Below are 15,832 nucleotides of genomic sequence, written 5' to 3' on the forward strand. Positions count from 1 at the left end.
TGTAAAACTGTGCAAAATCAGGCTTTATTCTTTTTTTTTTTCTCCTGCATCGTCGCCTTTCATCATCATAATCACCATCATTGTCGTCAACATTATCTTTGAAAACATTACTCACCAGAGACAGACAGCCGGAGAATAGATTCTCAAAGAGACTCGCTGCTCAAGTCTCTTTGGCAAAGAAAAAAAAAAACAGCCGTCAGCTATTAGCACAGTCCCCCGCAACACAATGAGTAAGCTGTACATGTCCACTTCTTTCAGGGCAATACATTTCAACGAGGTCTCCAATTGTCCTTATTTACAATTCGCTCTCTTTCGGTAACTCAAAGTCCATTCAGTAGTCCGAATTTTTAAGTTCCAGGAGACACTGAAAGCCCGTCTCAGTACAGACATGGTTAAGATGTTGGATATTATAGTCTTGCTGACTCCATAAATACTTTCTGCAGGTCCAAGGACAGTCCCATTTTCTCCAGTTTAGGCAAACGTTGAATAAGTGCAATGTCTAGTATAATGTCAAGAAAATACAAACCCACACGTACATACATACATACATACAGTACATGACTAACTGATAATCTTGATTAGCTATACAAGGTTGCCATTCTCCAAGGTGAAACCGTAGAGTTAATGCCGATCGATAGCATCCAGTGTCCATCAGGTAGGGGCTAGGAGGATGTGAGCTCACCCGGACTGGATACTGTCAGTAGATAAGTTTGGTAAAGTTGTCCATGATTTTTCTGTACAGTGGATTTTGTAAATTGTGACTCCAATGAGAAGTGTACTTCATACACAAAGAGATTCATTTTGAAATGAGATATCCACCACTGAAAGAAAAAGTGAACAATATAATGGCGCGCTACAGATTATGGTAGTTTTTTGAAAACATAGAACATAGGCGACAGATATAACATGTCCACAGATTAAATCCACTGTTTGTTTTTTTATATTATTTTATGACCCTTGTTGTCACTTCCATCCAGTCAGATATTTTTTTTCTTTTTTAAATTCCCGTTTGTTTGACATTTGGGGGGCTGTGAGGTTTTGGAAGTGCATCGTCGATGACATCTGTCTTGATTCTGCAGTGAAAAATCACTGTTCTGTTAATGGCTGGATTTGTACATTTGATGATGTTATCAAAAACAAAGTGCCTACAGTGTATGTAGCGTGAGTTCAAGCCACACCTCGCTTATTGGATTCTGGGAGCGAACAAGGACAAAATGACAGAGCAGTGCTCGCCCCTCAGATAACCATGTCACAGACCTTAATTCATGTCATTAGTCAAAGAATATTAAATAAACGGATCGGAGATAATGCCTTTGCAAACACAATAAGAGAACAAACTTCTATGTGCGTGTAAATCCATCACTTATTTGCCACAAAGGAATGTAATTATCGTTTGGAATGATTCTTTTTTTTCTTTTTTTTACTAGATATTCACAAAGAGAAATGATAAATAGAGATAATTAGTCCAAAAGATCAGTGAAAGTGCTGCAAGAAATAAGAAATCCCAGTCGACCCAGGGGTTTGAAAGTGTGTGCATGTGTGGAGAGCCATACCAGTGGCTACTTTCTTTTTTTTTTCTTTAGCGGTGTGTTAACTGAGACTGACTTTAACCAGGTCAAACCTGAACTGAAGGTTAAATGAACATGTAATGTGTAACCACTCGGAGAAGAGGAACAAAGAAGGGAGAGGAAAATGAGAGGACCAGAACAAAACGACTTTTAGAAATAATGTGCTCAAGAGCTCCCTCGGCCTTCAGTTATCAGGCCTGAGGTCGGCTCGCCCAAACATTCGCTGTCTGCCTGCCTGTGTGCCTCCGCCAGAGAGAACGTATGGAGAACCGCCATTAGCTGGAGTAGATCTGGGTCCCAATCACACGCATGATCTCCTTTTGCACCTTAGGCTCCTGGGTGTTGATGTTGGCGTCTCCTACTTGGCCATCCTCATACCTGCACATATACAGTAGATGATTTGACATGTGGTTTCAACTTTTCATCAATAGCTGCTTAAGGGTGCTTTCACAAGCCAACATTCAGTCTGTTTATAACAAACTCTGGTGCGGTTCGTTTGGGCAGTTGTGAACACAGTAATCGTTCTCTGGTGCAGACCAAAACAAACGGTACGAGACCACTTGGGAGAGGTGGTCTCGGACCGTTTCCAAGCAACTGGTCCGGATGGACGTATGGACGGACGGATAACCCGAAAACATAATGCCTCAGGCCACGGCTCTCACCAGCGCATAGGCATAAAAACTTTGACAGCAATATATCAAAGTCTGCGATTCCCAGCATAGAAGTGGCAGGTCACGAAACAAAAAAGATAAATTTGTCCCTCAGCAAATACATGTTTTTATTTGGTCCGCTTTAATTTGTGCACTGTGAAACCGAACCAGACTAAATAGAAAACAAACGAGACTAGACAAATGGACTAGGCTTGTGTAAGCCCTCTTGCTCACTCCCTCAATTTTTCTGCTACTTAGTGGTATAATGGCCCCGGTAAAGATAAACCGCTTTAGTTTATTGTAATCTCTTCAGCAAGACATAACACTGATGATAAAAAGGTAATATTTCCATAAACAAACAAGCCTCTGTGAGTTGCTGTTGTCTGGGAAAGCAAGCGAATCACAGCAATTTTAGAAGAGGCATTGTTAGGTCTGACACAACAGATCTTCCTGTTTTTATTCTAATCTCATCAACATTTCTTCAAGCTGAAAAAACACAACCATACGCCGAGCACAAGGTCAGAATTGAATTATATTTAGCTGTGATTTAAATTTGATTGCAGGCCATCTCAAATCTAATTTCCGACTCAGAAGACAGCAGTGGACACGATAATAGACTTTGCCATCTGGTGAATGCCCGTGTCCAAAGCCCTAACACCGGCAGCCAGCGTGGATGCCATGTGTTATTTGCTGAGCGACAAAACACAGTTTTAAACATCATATTGAAAGGCTATGATCTGAGAGGAACCCAGTTGAGTGGAGCGGTAACACCACTCAGCCATCACTTATTCACTGCTTATTTAAAATGATGATGAAGGAAAGCTGCAGCATATACCATATTCTTCATTAAATCACCTTCATCATGTGCGGTTTAGCAGGAAAAAAAACAAGCAACCGGGGTGATGAACTTTGCCTTTTAAGTGTGATGATTATTTTTAATATTTGCTACCTGGCTGCTATGCCTACTATTTTGGTAATTATGCATTAATTCGGTAAAAGTGTTAATAATACTTACACAAAAAAGAAGCGAGTACAGACGTGGTCGGATACTGGACACACCCAGATGTTACCATGTTTCTGCAGATCCTTAGATGTGATAACTGTTGAAGAGAGAGAGAAGCAGGTTTCACCACAAAATGAGTGCTTATTCTATCATTATTATTATTATTGGTTGTAGTACTGTAGTGGTGTTGCTGTTACACAAGATGCACAACAGATTAAGGGCTTTAACTCCGTTATTATCTGAACCGATGCACATTATTTCTTTTGTTTATCTTTAATTATTTTCTCCTATTATGATGATGATGATGATGATCATATTATGATAATTGCTATGACTTCTTTTTTTGAACGGCACATTAATACAGTAGTCACATTACCCGGTTTTATTTAGATTTTAATGATCTAACTTAATGGCATTCTCTTCCCGTTTTGCTTTTCTTCTGTAAATGGTTTACGAGTTTGATAAAGGATTCACTACAAAGTGTGCATTAGGTCATTACTGTAATAATAACTTAATTAATATAATAATATCATTCTTTATATTTTTGTTTTCTTATTTAAATGTGTATTCATTTAGAGACAGAAACACATCAAAGTGTATTAATCGAATATACTAATGTAACATATTCACACATTATCTCAGCTTTAACACATATGATACCTTTTGCTTTGTGATTACCTTCGCACAGAGCGATGCAGTTCAGATTTCGACTCTGAAGAAACCTTGATTGTATTGGACGGCTCTATTGAAAAAAGAGATGACAGTTAAGTCCCGCCAAGCTGCGACAGTAAACACCATGACCTCACTGAGCTGATGACGGTATCCATGGTAACACTGAGAATGACAAACACTGAAACTGCACAGAGTAATAGTGATGTAGTAAGTAGATGATAGTAATGTAATAGTCACAACTAAGGCACGGTGAATGCAGGAAACAATTGAACTCGGTATACAAAACATTCTAAAGTATGTTATTTTTATTTGCATACTTTGTGCAGGATTCACAGTGGCCAACTATCTTTTAAAAAAAAAGATAAAGAAGATAAATCATTATATGTAATATGTCCCGTTCCCTCACCTGTGGTATGGTGTTCATGCGGTTGTAACGCTGCACCAGTTCATCTTTGGTGGGCATGCGGTGCTGTCCTTTCCCCATTCCTGCAAGAAGCAGCACAAAGAGAGCAAACAACCCTGAGTCAGAACGACCTTACATCGAGTCACTCAAGCTGTGAAATCACCTTCCTCTAGTGGTCTTGAGCTGCTTGTACAGAGAAATTATTACCCACAGTGCTAACCTTCATATGAAGGTTGGTCCAAAATACTACTGAATATTATCGACACAACAAAGTGATACAGCAAGTACTGCCATTATCAAAACTGCATGCTTTAGATTTTACCATTAGTTCTGATAAGTATTTATTGGTTTTGATTGAGCAAGACTTACAGAGTAAGCCAAATGGATATAATGCCAGCAGCTATTTGTTTGCAGTTTTTAGCTTAGAATAATTAATTCCACACCCATCCATAAAACTGGAAAACCATTGCTTAGGGGCTTGTTAATAATCCAAACCGGTGGGCCCCTTCGGCAATCTGCTGACCTCTTGTCCACGTGATCAGCACCAAATCCACAGTGGAACCTCAAAACCAACCTATGAATATGTGTTTCAGTGAAAATACACAAGGGAAAGTAAGGTAAGGACTTAAATGCCTCTTCACCCCCACCCCATGAAAAGAAAATAATATAAAAAAAGCCAACAAAGTACAAAATATCACACACAGATCCACTGACAGCTCCATTTCACACAGCCACAACGTAATGTATGGTATGGTAGGCGGCACACAAGCTCAGAGAAAAAAAGGCCCAAGGCCCAGCACCCCAATACGGACACACAACACAGAGCAGCACAATAGGATAGCATGGAAAGCTCCCGCAATGTGAAAATGAAGTGTTCCAGGATGATAATCAGGCCATGTTACACACATAGAGCAGTCAACATGGTGGAATAAAAGGGAGAAAGGGGGGCCGGAGGAGGGCTGAGTGGGGAGGAATGAGCCGTTCCTACCTGAGTATCCAAAAGATATGCTGGAGATGGGGCTCAGATAGATGCCCTTTCCATACGCTGCCCCATGCAGCTTGGGTTTGAAAAGAGCAGGAAGGAAGGAAGGGTCACTGAGCAGTTGCACAGGACAACCTCACACCCACACAAATGTACTCACACATACAGTGCAATACATACTAGTCCTAGTGTAGTTAAATCAAAGGAAAGCACGTATAAGTCAGTGTATTATATGTTTCTGTGACAGTTTATCTGGCAAACAACACCAACCAAGCAGACTAAACACACACACACATGTGAAAATCCAAAGACAGCGGATCGCAAAGAGCCAAAGACAAAAAAAAGAGATAGTTTTATTATTCCAGTGATCTGAAACAACACCTAGAACCCACACAATCACACCTTTAAACTGCCAACGCATTTTTCTCCTCACAACATAACGTAGTCTGGAGAAGATCACGTGATGCTCTTGAGTTTTGTGAATGAAATCTGTGTGTGAAATATTCAGGTATTCAAGCAATGCTGACATGAGCAATGAGGCCATGTATGCTGGCTTGAAGGTAAAGATGGTATGAGGTATGAGGATGACTGATAATGATGTTGAGCCTCCACACAAGAATGTCCGGAATGAGGGAAACGGAAAGGACCGACAGGTGTAAGATGGACAAGTGTTCATACGCCACAGTGGAACCAGAGGAAGAACAAAGAGCAACTTGATAGTTTGGGAATGAAATGTGAGGGAGATGGAGGTCAGGACGTTGGAACGTCTGGAAGAAATCAAAAGGAACGATAGACGAGAGGTTTTGTGTGATGGTTGGAGCTGGAGGCAGACATACTCAGTCCTCCTGTGAAACACAGTGACAGAGGAAGGCGGGGTGTCAATGCTCAAGGTGAGACGGAGAGGAGAAAGAGGAGGCGGATGAGCACTGAGGCGAGATCAAAGATGTAAAGTTCAAAAAAGTTGGAGAACAAAAGAAGGCATAAATGAAACGCATCAGCATGATAGAGCAATCACGGCCGACGTGAACGTCTCAAAGATCCTTGAGATTTCACATTTAATTGTTTTTCATCTATTCTCAAGACGTGCCGGTGTATCTCCGAGCAGTCATTATCTGCCGTATTGTGCAAATTAGACAATCCTGCGTTCTCTAGTGCTCGCTTCTTGATCTTTTTTTCTTTTTTTTATTATTATACAACAAACTTGGCATAACAATATAAAGATCCAGATGGATGCAGACCTGAGTAAAAACCGGAATACACTTATGGAAGAAAAGTATGGTTTTGCCTTGAAACTTTATGGTCCTGATTTGGTCACTTGTACCCATTTGGTATCAACTAAGTTTAAATGAGGCTACTATTTGACCCATAATGAGTGGTGCCAGTTACTGACCTTTTATGGAAGCCCTCCTCATTCACCCACAGGAAGTCTATACTCACTACCATGGAGCTTGTCCTTCGTATCCTTCAGCTTCAGACCTAGTCTACTCTGTGCTCTATGTGGTTAACCCCAACAAGGCACACAGGCAGCCTCCTGACATCACAGCCGACACCACGGCCTCCTCCCTTTGTCCCACAAAGGGAAGAGACGTGCTGTCCGCTGCTGTCGGCGGCGGCAGCAGAAAAAGCCGCCGACATCGGCCGGGAGAATCTCCCAGTGTGCCCCGCTCGCTAAAATGCCAAATCGCAAAGCCAACGTAAGGGAAGCTGGCATCCATTAACTGCAAAAATGAATCAGCCGGACAGCGAGCCTGCTCTGTCAGAGAGCAGGTTCACTGTCCGAGAGGAGATGCATCGTAAATTCCAGCCAACTGCCAGGTTTACAGTACGTACCTGCAGTTTGGTATAAGAGGCATTGACTAGTCCATTTCTCAGAACAGAGTGCCAGTTCTCTATATGGGAACCACTAGAGCAAGTGTAGAGAGAGGGAGAGATGAGAAAGAAGAGATGACACAAAGTGCTGCGTGACTATAAACAGCGTGCGCAACCACTGATGTGTAGTGGGCCAGATCCATGCTGTTCAAAATAACACTGTGGCGCATTTTGTCTGAGGAAAGGATTATTTCATTTATTATTATATTACTTACTGTATTTGAAAATGTCATGACTTATTACTGTAAAGAAAATCAATGAAAGTTGTTACATTACCTTTACAGCTTTTTACTTTCTATTATTACATAAGTATTTTGTAAAACCTACAATTAGAAATCCATGAAGAGAGAAGATTGAAGCTCTCTCCTGCCCACCACAAAGAGCTTCTGTAGTCGTCTATTTATACAATTTGTGCAAGGACATTTAGGGACATTCTGTTACATCATCATAGTACTCCAAATTTATATAATTTAATCCTAAAAAAAAAAGTATTAACAGATGAAGATCAAAGATGACAACCCATCACTGCAGCACAGGATGGGTTTTTTGTCTCCCAGTGCAGGTATCTGGTCTGTCTTAAAATAAAATACAACAGGAACAGAGAGCGGTGTCATGGGTGCTGTTATTTTTAACTAGTGTTGAAGCAGTATCAAGTTCTTGTTCCAACAGTCCAATAAATATAACAGGGAAAAGTTATTTATTTCACGTATCAGCCGTTGAAGGATTCCCTCCTAAATCCTGCCGTTTGTCATTAAATTGACTCCGAACATGTATTTATATTTTCTATGTTTCTATTTATATCAATATAAAATGATGGCAGCCAAGCTCACATACAAATTTGGCATTTCCTGCTCAGAATGATCAAATCTGTAGTATTAACCAGCATAAAGAGAGACTGTTAGCACTGCTCATGTGCCCAGATGGGCCGTGTGTATCTAAAATATTCAGCAAAGCCCCATCTGCTACAGTACAAATCTCGATCTCACAGATAGTGCTTGGCTCCATGTGCTGGCTTAGCGAGGTGGTTTCTCCGTCCAAGAGAACGGTCGCCGCTCTGTGCTGTTGTTTGTTACGGTTCCATAAAAATCTGCTATAGAGTGGCTCCTCCATCCGCAACAAAATGACCAGGTGTTACACACGAGACGTGTTCATGTTTGACAGTGTGCCCTGCTGTAATGCTAAATTATGCATGCATTTTAGTGACTATGCTTGATTTGAGATCAATTATTTACAGCAAGTGATTTCTCACATTATATTTGCCCAACAGCCAGAAGCTTAACAGTATAATAACTACAAATTATTCTCTGATATTTTATAATGATTTTAACTCTGTAACTGTAGCTTTACAAGCTATAAGCTCCGAAGTAGTCATTCGATGAAAACATAAGGAGTTTCGACTGTATGAATGCTGTGTCAGCTAATGAAAGGAGCAAGGTGGACTCACTGGAAGGCGAAGGTGCTGCCATAAAGCTTCTTGGCAGTGCGAAAACGAGCCTCCTTGGCCGGGGGGCTGCTGAGCAGCAGGAACTGGTGGGAGGTGTGCATGAATTTCAGTTGCTATCACAATGAGATCATAAGGGACGAGTGAGAGCAAGAGAGAGAGAGAGACAAACAGACAGATAGAGAGTGAGTATGAACCATTTATATGACATAATGTAGCAGTAATAAGAAACTAATTTGATATAGGACACTTGAGGCAATGTCATTCTGCTTCCCTACCCTACTCAGAGGCAGCTTGACGATATGAGACCTGTTACTGGAAATAATCCTGCGAAATAGACAGAGAGAAGATCGAAACATGAATGAAATAAGGTGAGACAGAATTGAATGGAGACATATCATGCTCATTTCCAGGTTCATACTCGTATTTTAGGTTTCTACTAGAACATGTTGACATGCTTTAATGTTCAAAAACGCATTATTTTTCTCATACTGTCTGTCTGAATATACCTGTATTCACCCTCTGTCTGAAATATTTAGATGTTTTAGTGCCTGTCTCTTTAAGACCCTCTCCCGAAAAAGCCCAGTCTGCTCTGATTGGCTTGCGAGAAAAATAAGGTGCACCTTTACAAAGGTAGTTCTCAAGCCGTGGGCGTGTATTCTAATGAGCCTGCATGTGACATAGGAAGGGGAGTCAAATCTGAATAGCTTGTTGAATCACATGTTTTCTGATCTAGGCAGCCCACAAAAAAACTGACTGGGTGGTCTTATTTCACAGTTTGTGGGTTGGTTGACACTCCAGATACCTAAATGCATGAGCACAAGCACTGAAAAGCAAGCATTTTGACTTGTCAAAATAGGAAAAGCACTACTAATAACATTAAAAATGGCTCCAGTCTATTCAAGTGTCCCAGTAAGCCATGACAGTGTGACAATTAATTTAACCATCATTATTTACAGCTGTGCTTTTCCTGCTGTGAAATGTCAAAATGTCTTCCATGAAAAAGGCATATTGGCATAAGCCCATCAGCATTATTGTGTTGTCCATGATCATTTATCTAATATGGCAAGTTTATTTCTGTTGTCATGATACTTGTCATGATAGAAATTTCTAACTTTGATACAACACTAAAATATTGATATTTGATAGCATTGTCGATACAACAGGGAAAAATTGACAACATTGAGGGCATCAAATTTTCATTTTTTTTAAAAGACAAATAGCGTTGTTTGTGTTTACTCGTTGTCGGGGAGAAAAGAGAGCAGAAAGCACAGCTGATATCCATGTATCTATACTGTCGAAAATGAGTATTGAAACCTTTTCAAATCTTCAGTATCCATATGTATCGATACTTCGATATTTTTGACAACACTATTTGATACGCTCTCTACTGATACGTTGTGCTGGATATTATTTTCTGAAATGAAGTCAACATGCAAAGCAGAGTGAAAGACATTTTCCGAACAGATCCTCTCTACTCACCACTGTAGCAGGGGGTGGGCCAAAGGGTCAAGTTTGTCCATCTGTTTCTTGATCTCTAGATATGAGCCCTGAAAAAAATAAAACACACAAGCATGTGTTGTTTTCAGTTTTTTTTTTTTTTTTCCAAAGCCAAATGAGCCAGTGTTTGGATCTAGACGTATTATGTGTTTTATACATAGTACAGATGCCGCAGTGGGTAAACAAACAATAGAAACCAGAGCGATAGAGAAGATAAGCTAAGCAGTAACAACTGTCACTCTGATAAACAAAGACCCCACCCATGCTGCTCAAGGACTGTGCAAATGGACATTTTCAGTCATGGGGTGGACATAGAGTGATGATCTAATATAAACTAAAAAACCTTAGATTATATCTATGTCTATCTTAAACATTATACATCAAGACTAACTGTAGCCTAGATCCCTTCTTTCCCTCCCATCTCTTCCTTGTACCTGGGTCATTTCCCGAATGGACATGACGCTGTCCAATGCTTTCTGCAGTCTCTCATAATTCTTCTTCTGTGTTCATCGGTTGAGCCAAACATCCATTGTATGCAATGAGAGAGGGAACAACATACAGACATCTAAAATCACTTGTAGAGGTGAAAGTTGGCTATTCTAAATTCTTCCTATACATTTTATAAAAAAGAAAATTGCACTCATTGCACTATACAAAGATGCAACTAATAATATATAATAATAGAGCATCACAGTTACATAACATCATGCAATTATTTTGTGGATAACTACAATAATATTTTCTAGTTTTGTTCCGACAGCAGAAGTGGTTTTAATAGAGTAGGCGTTGTGTTTCACAAATGGATATGTCATCTCGGAATGAGATTTGTGTATTGATTTAGTTGGTAATCATGATTTTAGTAGTGAGGATGCTGACCTTTGGGTTGAAGGCCAGAGTCTTGGGGTCATTGGGGTCAACGACTGATGGGTAGGGCTCAAAGATGATGCTCTTACGGGGAGACTCGAGAGCAGCTCGACACATAGCCACAAGTAGGTCCACCACCTGTGGAGAGAGGGATTTTACATTTACATTTTCTTCCTTTGTGTGAAGCTGTTATCGACTGATTCTAATGCTTTATCGACTAGTGCGTTACAACAGAAAAACCTGCTTCAGTTCCAAAAACACATATAAACTACAACTAATCAGAAATCATTATTATAGTCAAACACGTGCCAGTGTTTTATGCTTGTGTTTTGTTTGTCTTACATATATGTTACGCTTTTATTCATTAATCTAAAATAAGAAATAAGGAAAACAAATACAAATAATCTGAATTATATCATATACTATCTGTTGTGTTGTTGTCACCTCTGCTCCGGTGGCCACTTCCTCTGCAGCTCCGGACATCACACCCAGAGTGTAGAAGGAGAACACACACAGCTCCCTGGTGCACACAGCCGGCTAGGTAAAAACACACACACACACACAGACAAAGAGGGATGAGAATACACTCGTTTCAATGTGCACTACATATCTACACAAAAACAAGTACACTCATGCACACACATACGGACACACACACTCTTGTTATCACTCTTTATCTTGCTCCCTCACTACTACAATTGTGGAAAATCCATTAACAGGATCACATTACTAATAGAGAGAGAAAACATCACGAACATGCCATTCATGACTTTTCTTTTTAACTGTTATGTATTTCTAAATCTATACTGTATGTTTCTCTTTCTCATCTCCGATACCTTCAGCATGGATCCATTCTGAAAGACGTGCTGCTCGTCGCACACCACGCAGTACTCGTTGAGCGTAGGGATCCTCTGCTCTGAGTACTTCATTATCTGTTTGGAGAGAAGTTTTGTTCCCAGTTATCACTCCCACCTGAAGGACTGCCATATAAAAGGCTAGTTTGGCAGCAGAAATGTCACCAAACTCAAGTTGTGGACTGCAGTTACTAGTTAGACTGGCTCATCCTGTTATGAGACACAACAATGTAATGTGGTCACTGCCAGCTACCAGCAGATAGCTCATATCTCTGTGAGGTCTAACCTGCACTAAGAAGCCATACTCCAAGGTAGGGATGTTCTTGCAGTGGCCGCCCGCCTGGGATGAGAAAAACAATTCAATCAGCTGCCTCGTGGTAATCTGCGCAGGGGCCCTGGCCGCCGGGACAGCCACAGTCTGATGAGTCAAGTGAAGACAAAGCATTATGGGAAACGGCGCAGCAGCCATGTTACGGTAGGGGTAAGGAAAGGCTCAGGTGGGAACAGTGCAGGTGGCGGGTGACTGAGAAGAGGGTCAGAGTGGATCATCACAGTGGATTAAAACAGAAATATACATTACAGTATCATTAGTTTATACATCAGCAGTGTTACAAATGTAAGGAGTGTAAAGTTTAGAGCCTCAGAGTTGTGCCAAAAACACTACGACCACAACTTGACATGTGAGTGAGACACGGTAAAGACAAATAAGTGGGAGGACAGTGGCATTTTGTTAATTCAAACTGAAAGGTATCGGACTCCGAACCTAAGAGATGCATTGGTGCTGATTCGTTCAGACTGGCACTAACCTGGCTGTTTGGCGGATAGCTGAAGAGCTCCCCTTTGGGGTTCTTCATGGTACATGAGATAGAGCGGTTCATCAGGCGGGTCACTCTCAGCTCCGGGACGCTCAGCTTCCCTTTTAAAACTGTGTCTTGGATCAGAGGAAAACTCGGAGACCTAGAAAAAAAAGCAAGAAGCAATTCATGCGCATCACTTCATGATGCATTTTTCTAGGATGAGAAAATGATAATGTCATTGTTTGTAGAAATTACATAATGGAGAGTTTGGCTTCAAAGGCCAAATCAGAAATTTCAGAATTTATTTTTGTAATGTTGCTTTGAGTAAAATCTTAAAGAGGACCTATTATGCTTTTGTGCTTTTTCTCTTTCCTTTAGTGTGTCATATAGTTTTTTGTGCATGTAAAAGGTCTGCAAAGTTACAAAGCTCAAAGTTACGCCAAAGGGAGTTACTCTCCCCCCACAGAAACACTGCTCCTGAACTGTCTGAAACGCCTCGCTTGATGTCCCGCCTTTTCTTCGGTAACGTGGTGATGTCACCGAGTAAAACATTTGCATAATACCTGCCTAGCAGATAGTTTGGCACGCCCTCAAACAAAGCTAGTTACAGGGTAGCTGGAGCGGAGTCCGAAGAGTTTGGTTCGGTTGACCAATCACAACAGAGTGGGCCAGCTGACCAATCAGAGCAGACTGGGGTTTTCGAGAGGGCGAGTGTTTCAGACAAAGGGTGAAAAGAGGTGTTGCAGCACAGCCAGTATGAGAAAAATAAAGCGCTTTTTGAACATTAAAGCCTGTAAACATGTTCTAGTAGAAACCCAAAATATAAGTATGAACCTGAAAAAGAGCATAACAGGTCCTCTTTAATTATCAATGACATCATTTGCAACATCTCCTCAGCTGTAATCTTGCATGGTAAGACTGCAATGTGTTAACATAGTCAGTACCTGGGTAATTTTATAGCGACACGTGTTAAAGAAACTTACACTACTACTTCTACTAGCTCTGACAACTGAAATCAGTTTGGGCAGTAGCTCAAGTCACTACCTGTTAATATACGAGAACCAGTGTTCACTTCCACCATCACTCTCGCTACATTATCCATGTACACTCTTGACATGAGAACTCCTGTCACGTTGTGAGGATGTCAAGACAGCCTAGTAGTTAGCGAGGCTGACCTCCATCGAGTGGGCCGAGACTCAATCCCTGTGCACCCATAACTGTCAAAACATCGCGGAATAAGACAAGAGGCCAAGAAGGGTACTTCCTTTTCCCTTGGGAAATCAAATTTTGAGTCGAAGTCAATCTGAAACATGCAGTGTCAGAGATTCCTTTTCCCTGCTTGTCTTCTTTTGCTACAGTTCATCTTTCACAGACAAAACCTTGTCAAAGTATTTCCATCACTATCCTCCAATAGAAATATCCAGTCTTGGGAAAATAGCTCACGTGTATGTAAGTAAGTAAATGTGTCTACCATGGGAAAAAAATGAAAGAACATACTGCACATGTTGTGCCAAAACAACACCAAAATAGCCTGATTGTTTTCTGTACTTGACGTTAATTCATCTGTGCTTTTTCTACTTGACTGATTGCACTTGAAAACAGTGAAAATAGGACAATCAGGATGATAACTAATGTGTTTTGTAAATATCAGCATCCCAACCAAGCATCACAATCACAGTATAACTGAGCTCCATTGCTGTATTATCACTGGCCAAAATCTTTGTTTAAAAATGATTTGATTTATTGGAGTGCCAGTAGAGTGCTGCAGGAATGAGCCATAAAACCTGGAAATGAGTTAACACATTAGCACTTCCAGTTCCCTCGTCTTGAAGTCAATGGGTTTTTTTGAATGGGCTTTTGGTTAGAAGCCTGAAATAAGGTCTGTGGTTAACAGAAGCTGAAGAGATTTTAACATTTTGTTCTACGTCATAAAATACGTCAGCTGAAGCTTCTAGGTGTCTTAAAAAAGGCGGTTGCTAACAAGTGGCTAAATGAGACTACTAAACGTCCTCACGCCGAACACCAGTCCGCCTTCAGCTTAGTGGTGGTGACGTGAAGTCGTGCGACCGTGATGTAGTTCGTTTATAGCCTAGTGTTAGCTTTTTACTTCTGGCGATTGCAGATACGCTTCAAAAATCATAACAGTGGTGTTCATTTGTGAAGATTATCTTGCTGAACAAAACGTGTAAGTATCATAAACGTTTGTTTGCCACAGAGCTTATTTTCTGCAGTAATCCATAACCCAATGGAACAATCCAATTGGCTGTTTGTTGAGGGAACCAGGGCGATGCTAATTTCCTGCTTGGCCCATAAAAACACATCATCCCACTCTCACTCTATCACAAGCCTAAAATGTGTAGCATGCTGTATGTTACACAAAGGCATGGTTGAGTAGATGCACAGTGAGAGAGAGAGACTTACTTGGGTATGGGGGAGAAGATGCTGAGCCCGGCGCGGAACTTCTTGATGGTTCCTCCGGCTTTGAACCAGCTGTGCCTCTTCTCCTGCTGGGCCTTGAGGAACTCATTACTGAGGTGCTTCCACTGCTGCGAGGTGAACGTGCTCAGGATCCTGCCATGTTACAAATAAGGAGAGTCAAACAGGAAGATATGTGAGTGAACCTGGCAGATGGTGAATTATGCTTTAAATCTTGCTGTTGGTGTGCATTATTATTTGGTGTGAGTGGATTAGGCAACCAAAAAGCGAAAGATATATAATCTATGATTTGTTTTTCTGATGTTGCACATTTGGTTATGCAAAATCTGAGGTTAAAATAATGAAATCTACTATGTACAATTCCACTATAAAAGATTATAGGTGCTCAATCAACTTACTTTTTGAGCTGTAGGCCCAAGCTGAAGCCTTCTTTATTGGAGGGCTGGAACACTTCTACTGACGGCTCTGAGTAAAGATGACTAATATTATTACACAGTGCACAGATACACACAGCCTCTTTTCTTTCACTCTCCCTCTCGTGTAGCACATATTGTACTCACCTCCTACGCTCAGTGAGTGGCACAAATACCTAAAGTCCCTCCCAGAAAACCAAAATCCACACTGACTGATCTTTACTCACCAGGTCCATCGAGGTACTGAGAAAGAGAAAAGCGCAGTCTCAGAATAATGGGCTCTGTTCTGATAACTTTCCAAGCTGTTGCAACCTCCTCCTGAGTCAGACACACACACACATACACACATACACACAAATATACAGAGTTAGCATCCTAAT

The 15,832-nt window shown here is 40.9% G+C and overlaps 1 protein-coding gene across 6 annotated transcripts in view; it reads right to left on the minus strand.

Annotated features, from left to right (window-relative positions):
* Positions 1-15,832, minus strand: part of LOC119481362 (protein mono-ADP-ribosyltransferase PARP6) — a 26,527-nt gene continuing 10,695 nt past the window's right edge. For 2 of the 6 annotated variants that reach the window (XM_037758215.1, XM_037758205.1), the window contains 18 exons: positions 15,680-15,770; positions 15,438-15,504; positions 15,025-15,174; positions 12,613-12,763; positions 12,093-12,224; positions 11,789-11,884; positions 11,397-11,489; positions 10,965-11,090; positions 10,523-10,588; positions 10,071-10,138; positions 8,867-8,915; positions 8,592-8,704; positions 7,109-7,181; positions 5,285-5,354; positions 4,300-4,379; positions 3,900-3,963; positions 3,234-3,318; positions 1-1,946 (listed from right to left, as the gene is read on the minus strand). In XM_037758215.1, the coding sequence (XP_037614143.1) occupies positions 1,844-1,946; positions 3,234-3,318; positions 3,900-3,963; positions 4,300-4,379; positions 5,285-5,354; positions 7,109-7,181; positions 8,592-8,704; positions 8,867-8,915; positions 10,071-10,138; positions 10,523-10,588; positions 10,965-11,090; positions 11,397-11,489; positions 11,789-11,884; positions 12,093-12,224; positions 12,613-12,763; positions 15,025-15,174; positions 15,438-15,504; positions 15,680-15,770 (1,677 nt within the window). In that variant the 3' untranslated portion in view covers positions 1-1,843. Of the gene's footprint in view, positions 1,947-3,233; positions 3,319-3,899; positions 3,964-4,299; positions 4,380-5,284; positions 5,355-7,108; positions 7,182-8,591; positions 8,705-8,866; positions 8,916-10,070; positions 10,139-10,522; positions 10,589-10,964; positions 11,091-11,396; positions 11,490-11,788; positions 11,885-12,092; positions 12,225-12,612; positions 12,764-15,024; positions 15,175-15,437; positions 15,505-15,679; positions 15,771-15,832 lie in introns of those variants that run through there. The other 4 variants (XM_037758233.1, XM_037758241.1, XM_037758224.1 and 1 more) reach the window with 4 other exon arrangements.

This window comes from Sebastes umbrosus, chromosome 2 (assembly GCF_015220745.1).
Source record: "Sebastes umbrosus isolate fSebUmb1 chromosome 2, fSebUmb1.pri, whole genome shotgun sequence".
NCBI classification, from domain to species: Eukaryota; Metazoa; Chordata; class Actinopteri; order Perciformes; family Sebastidae; genus Sebastes; species Sebastes umbrosus.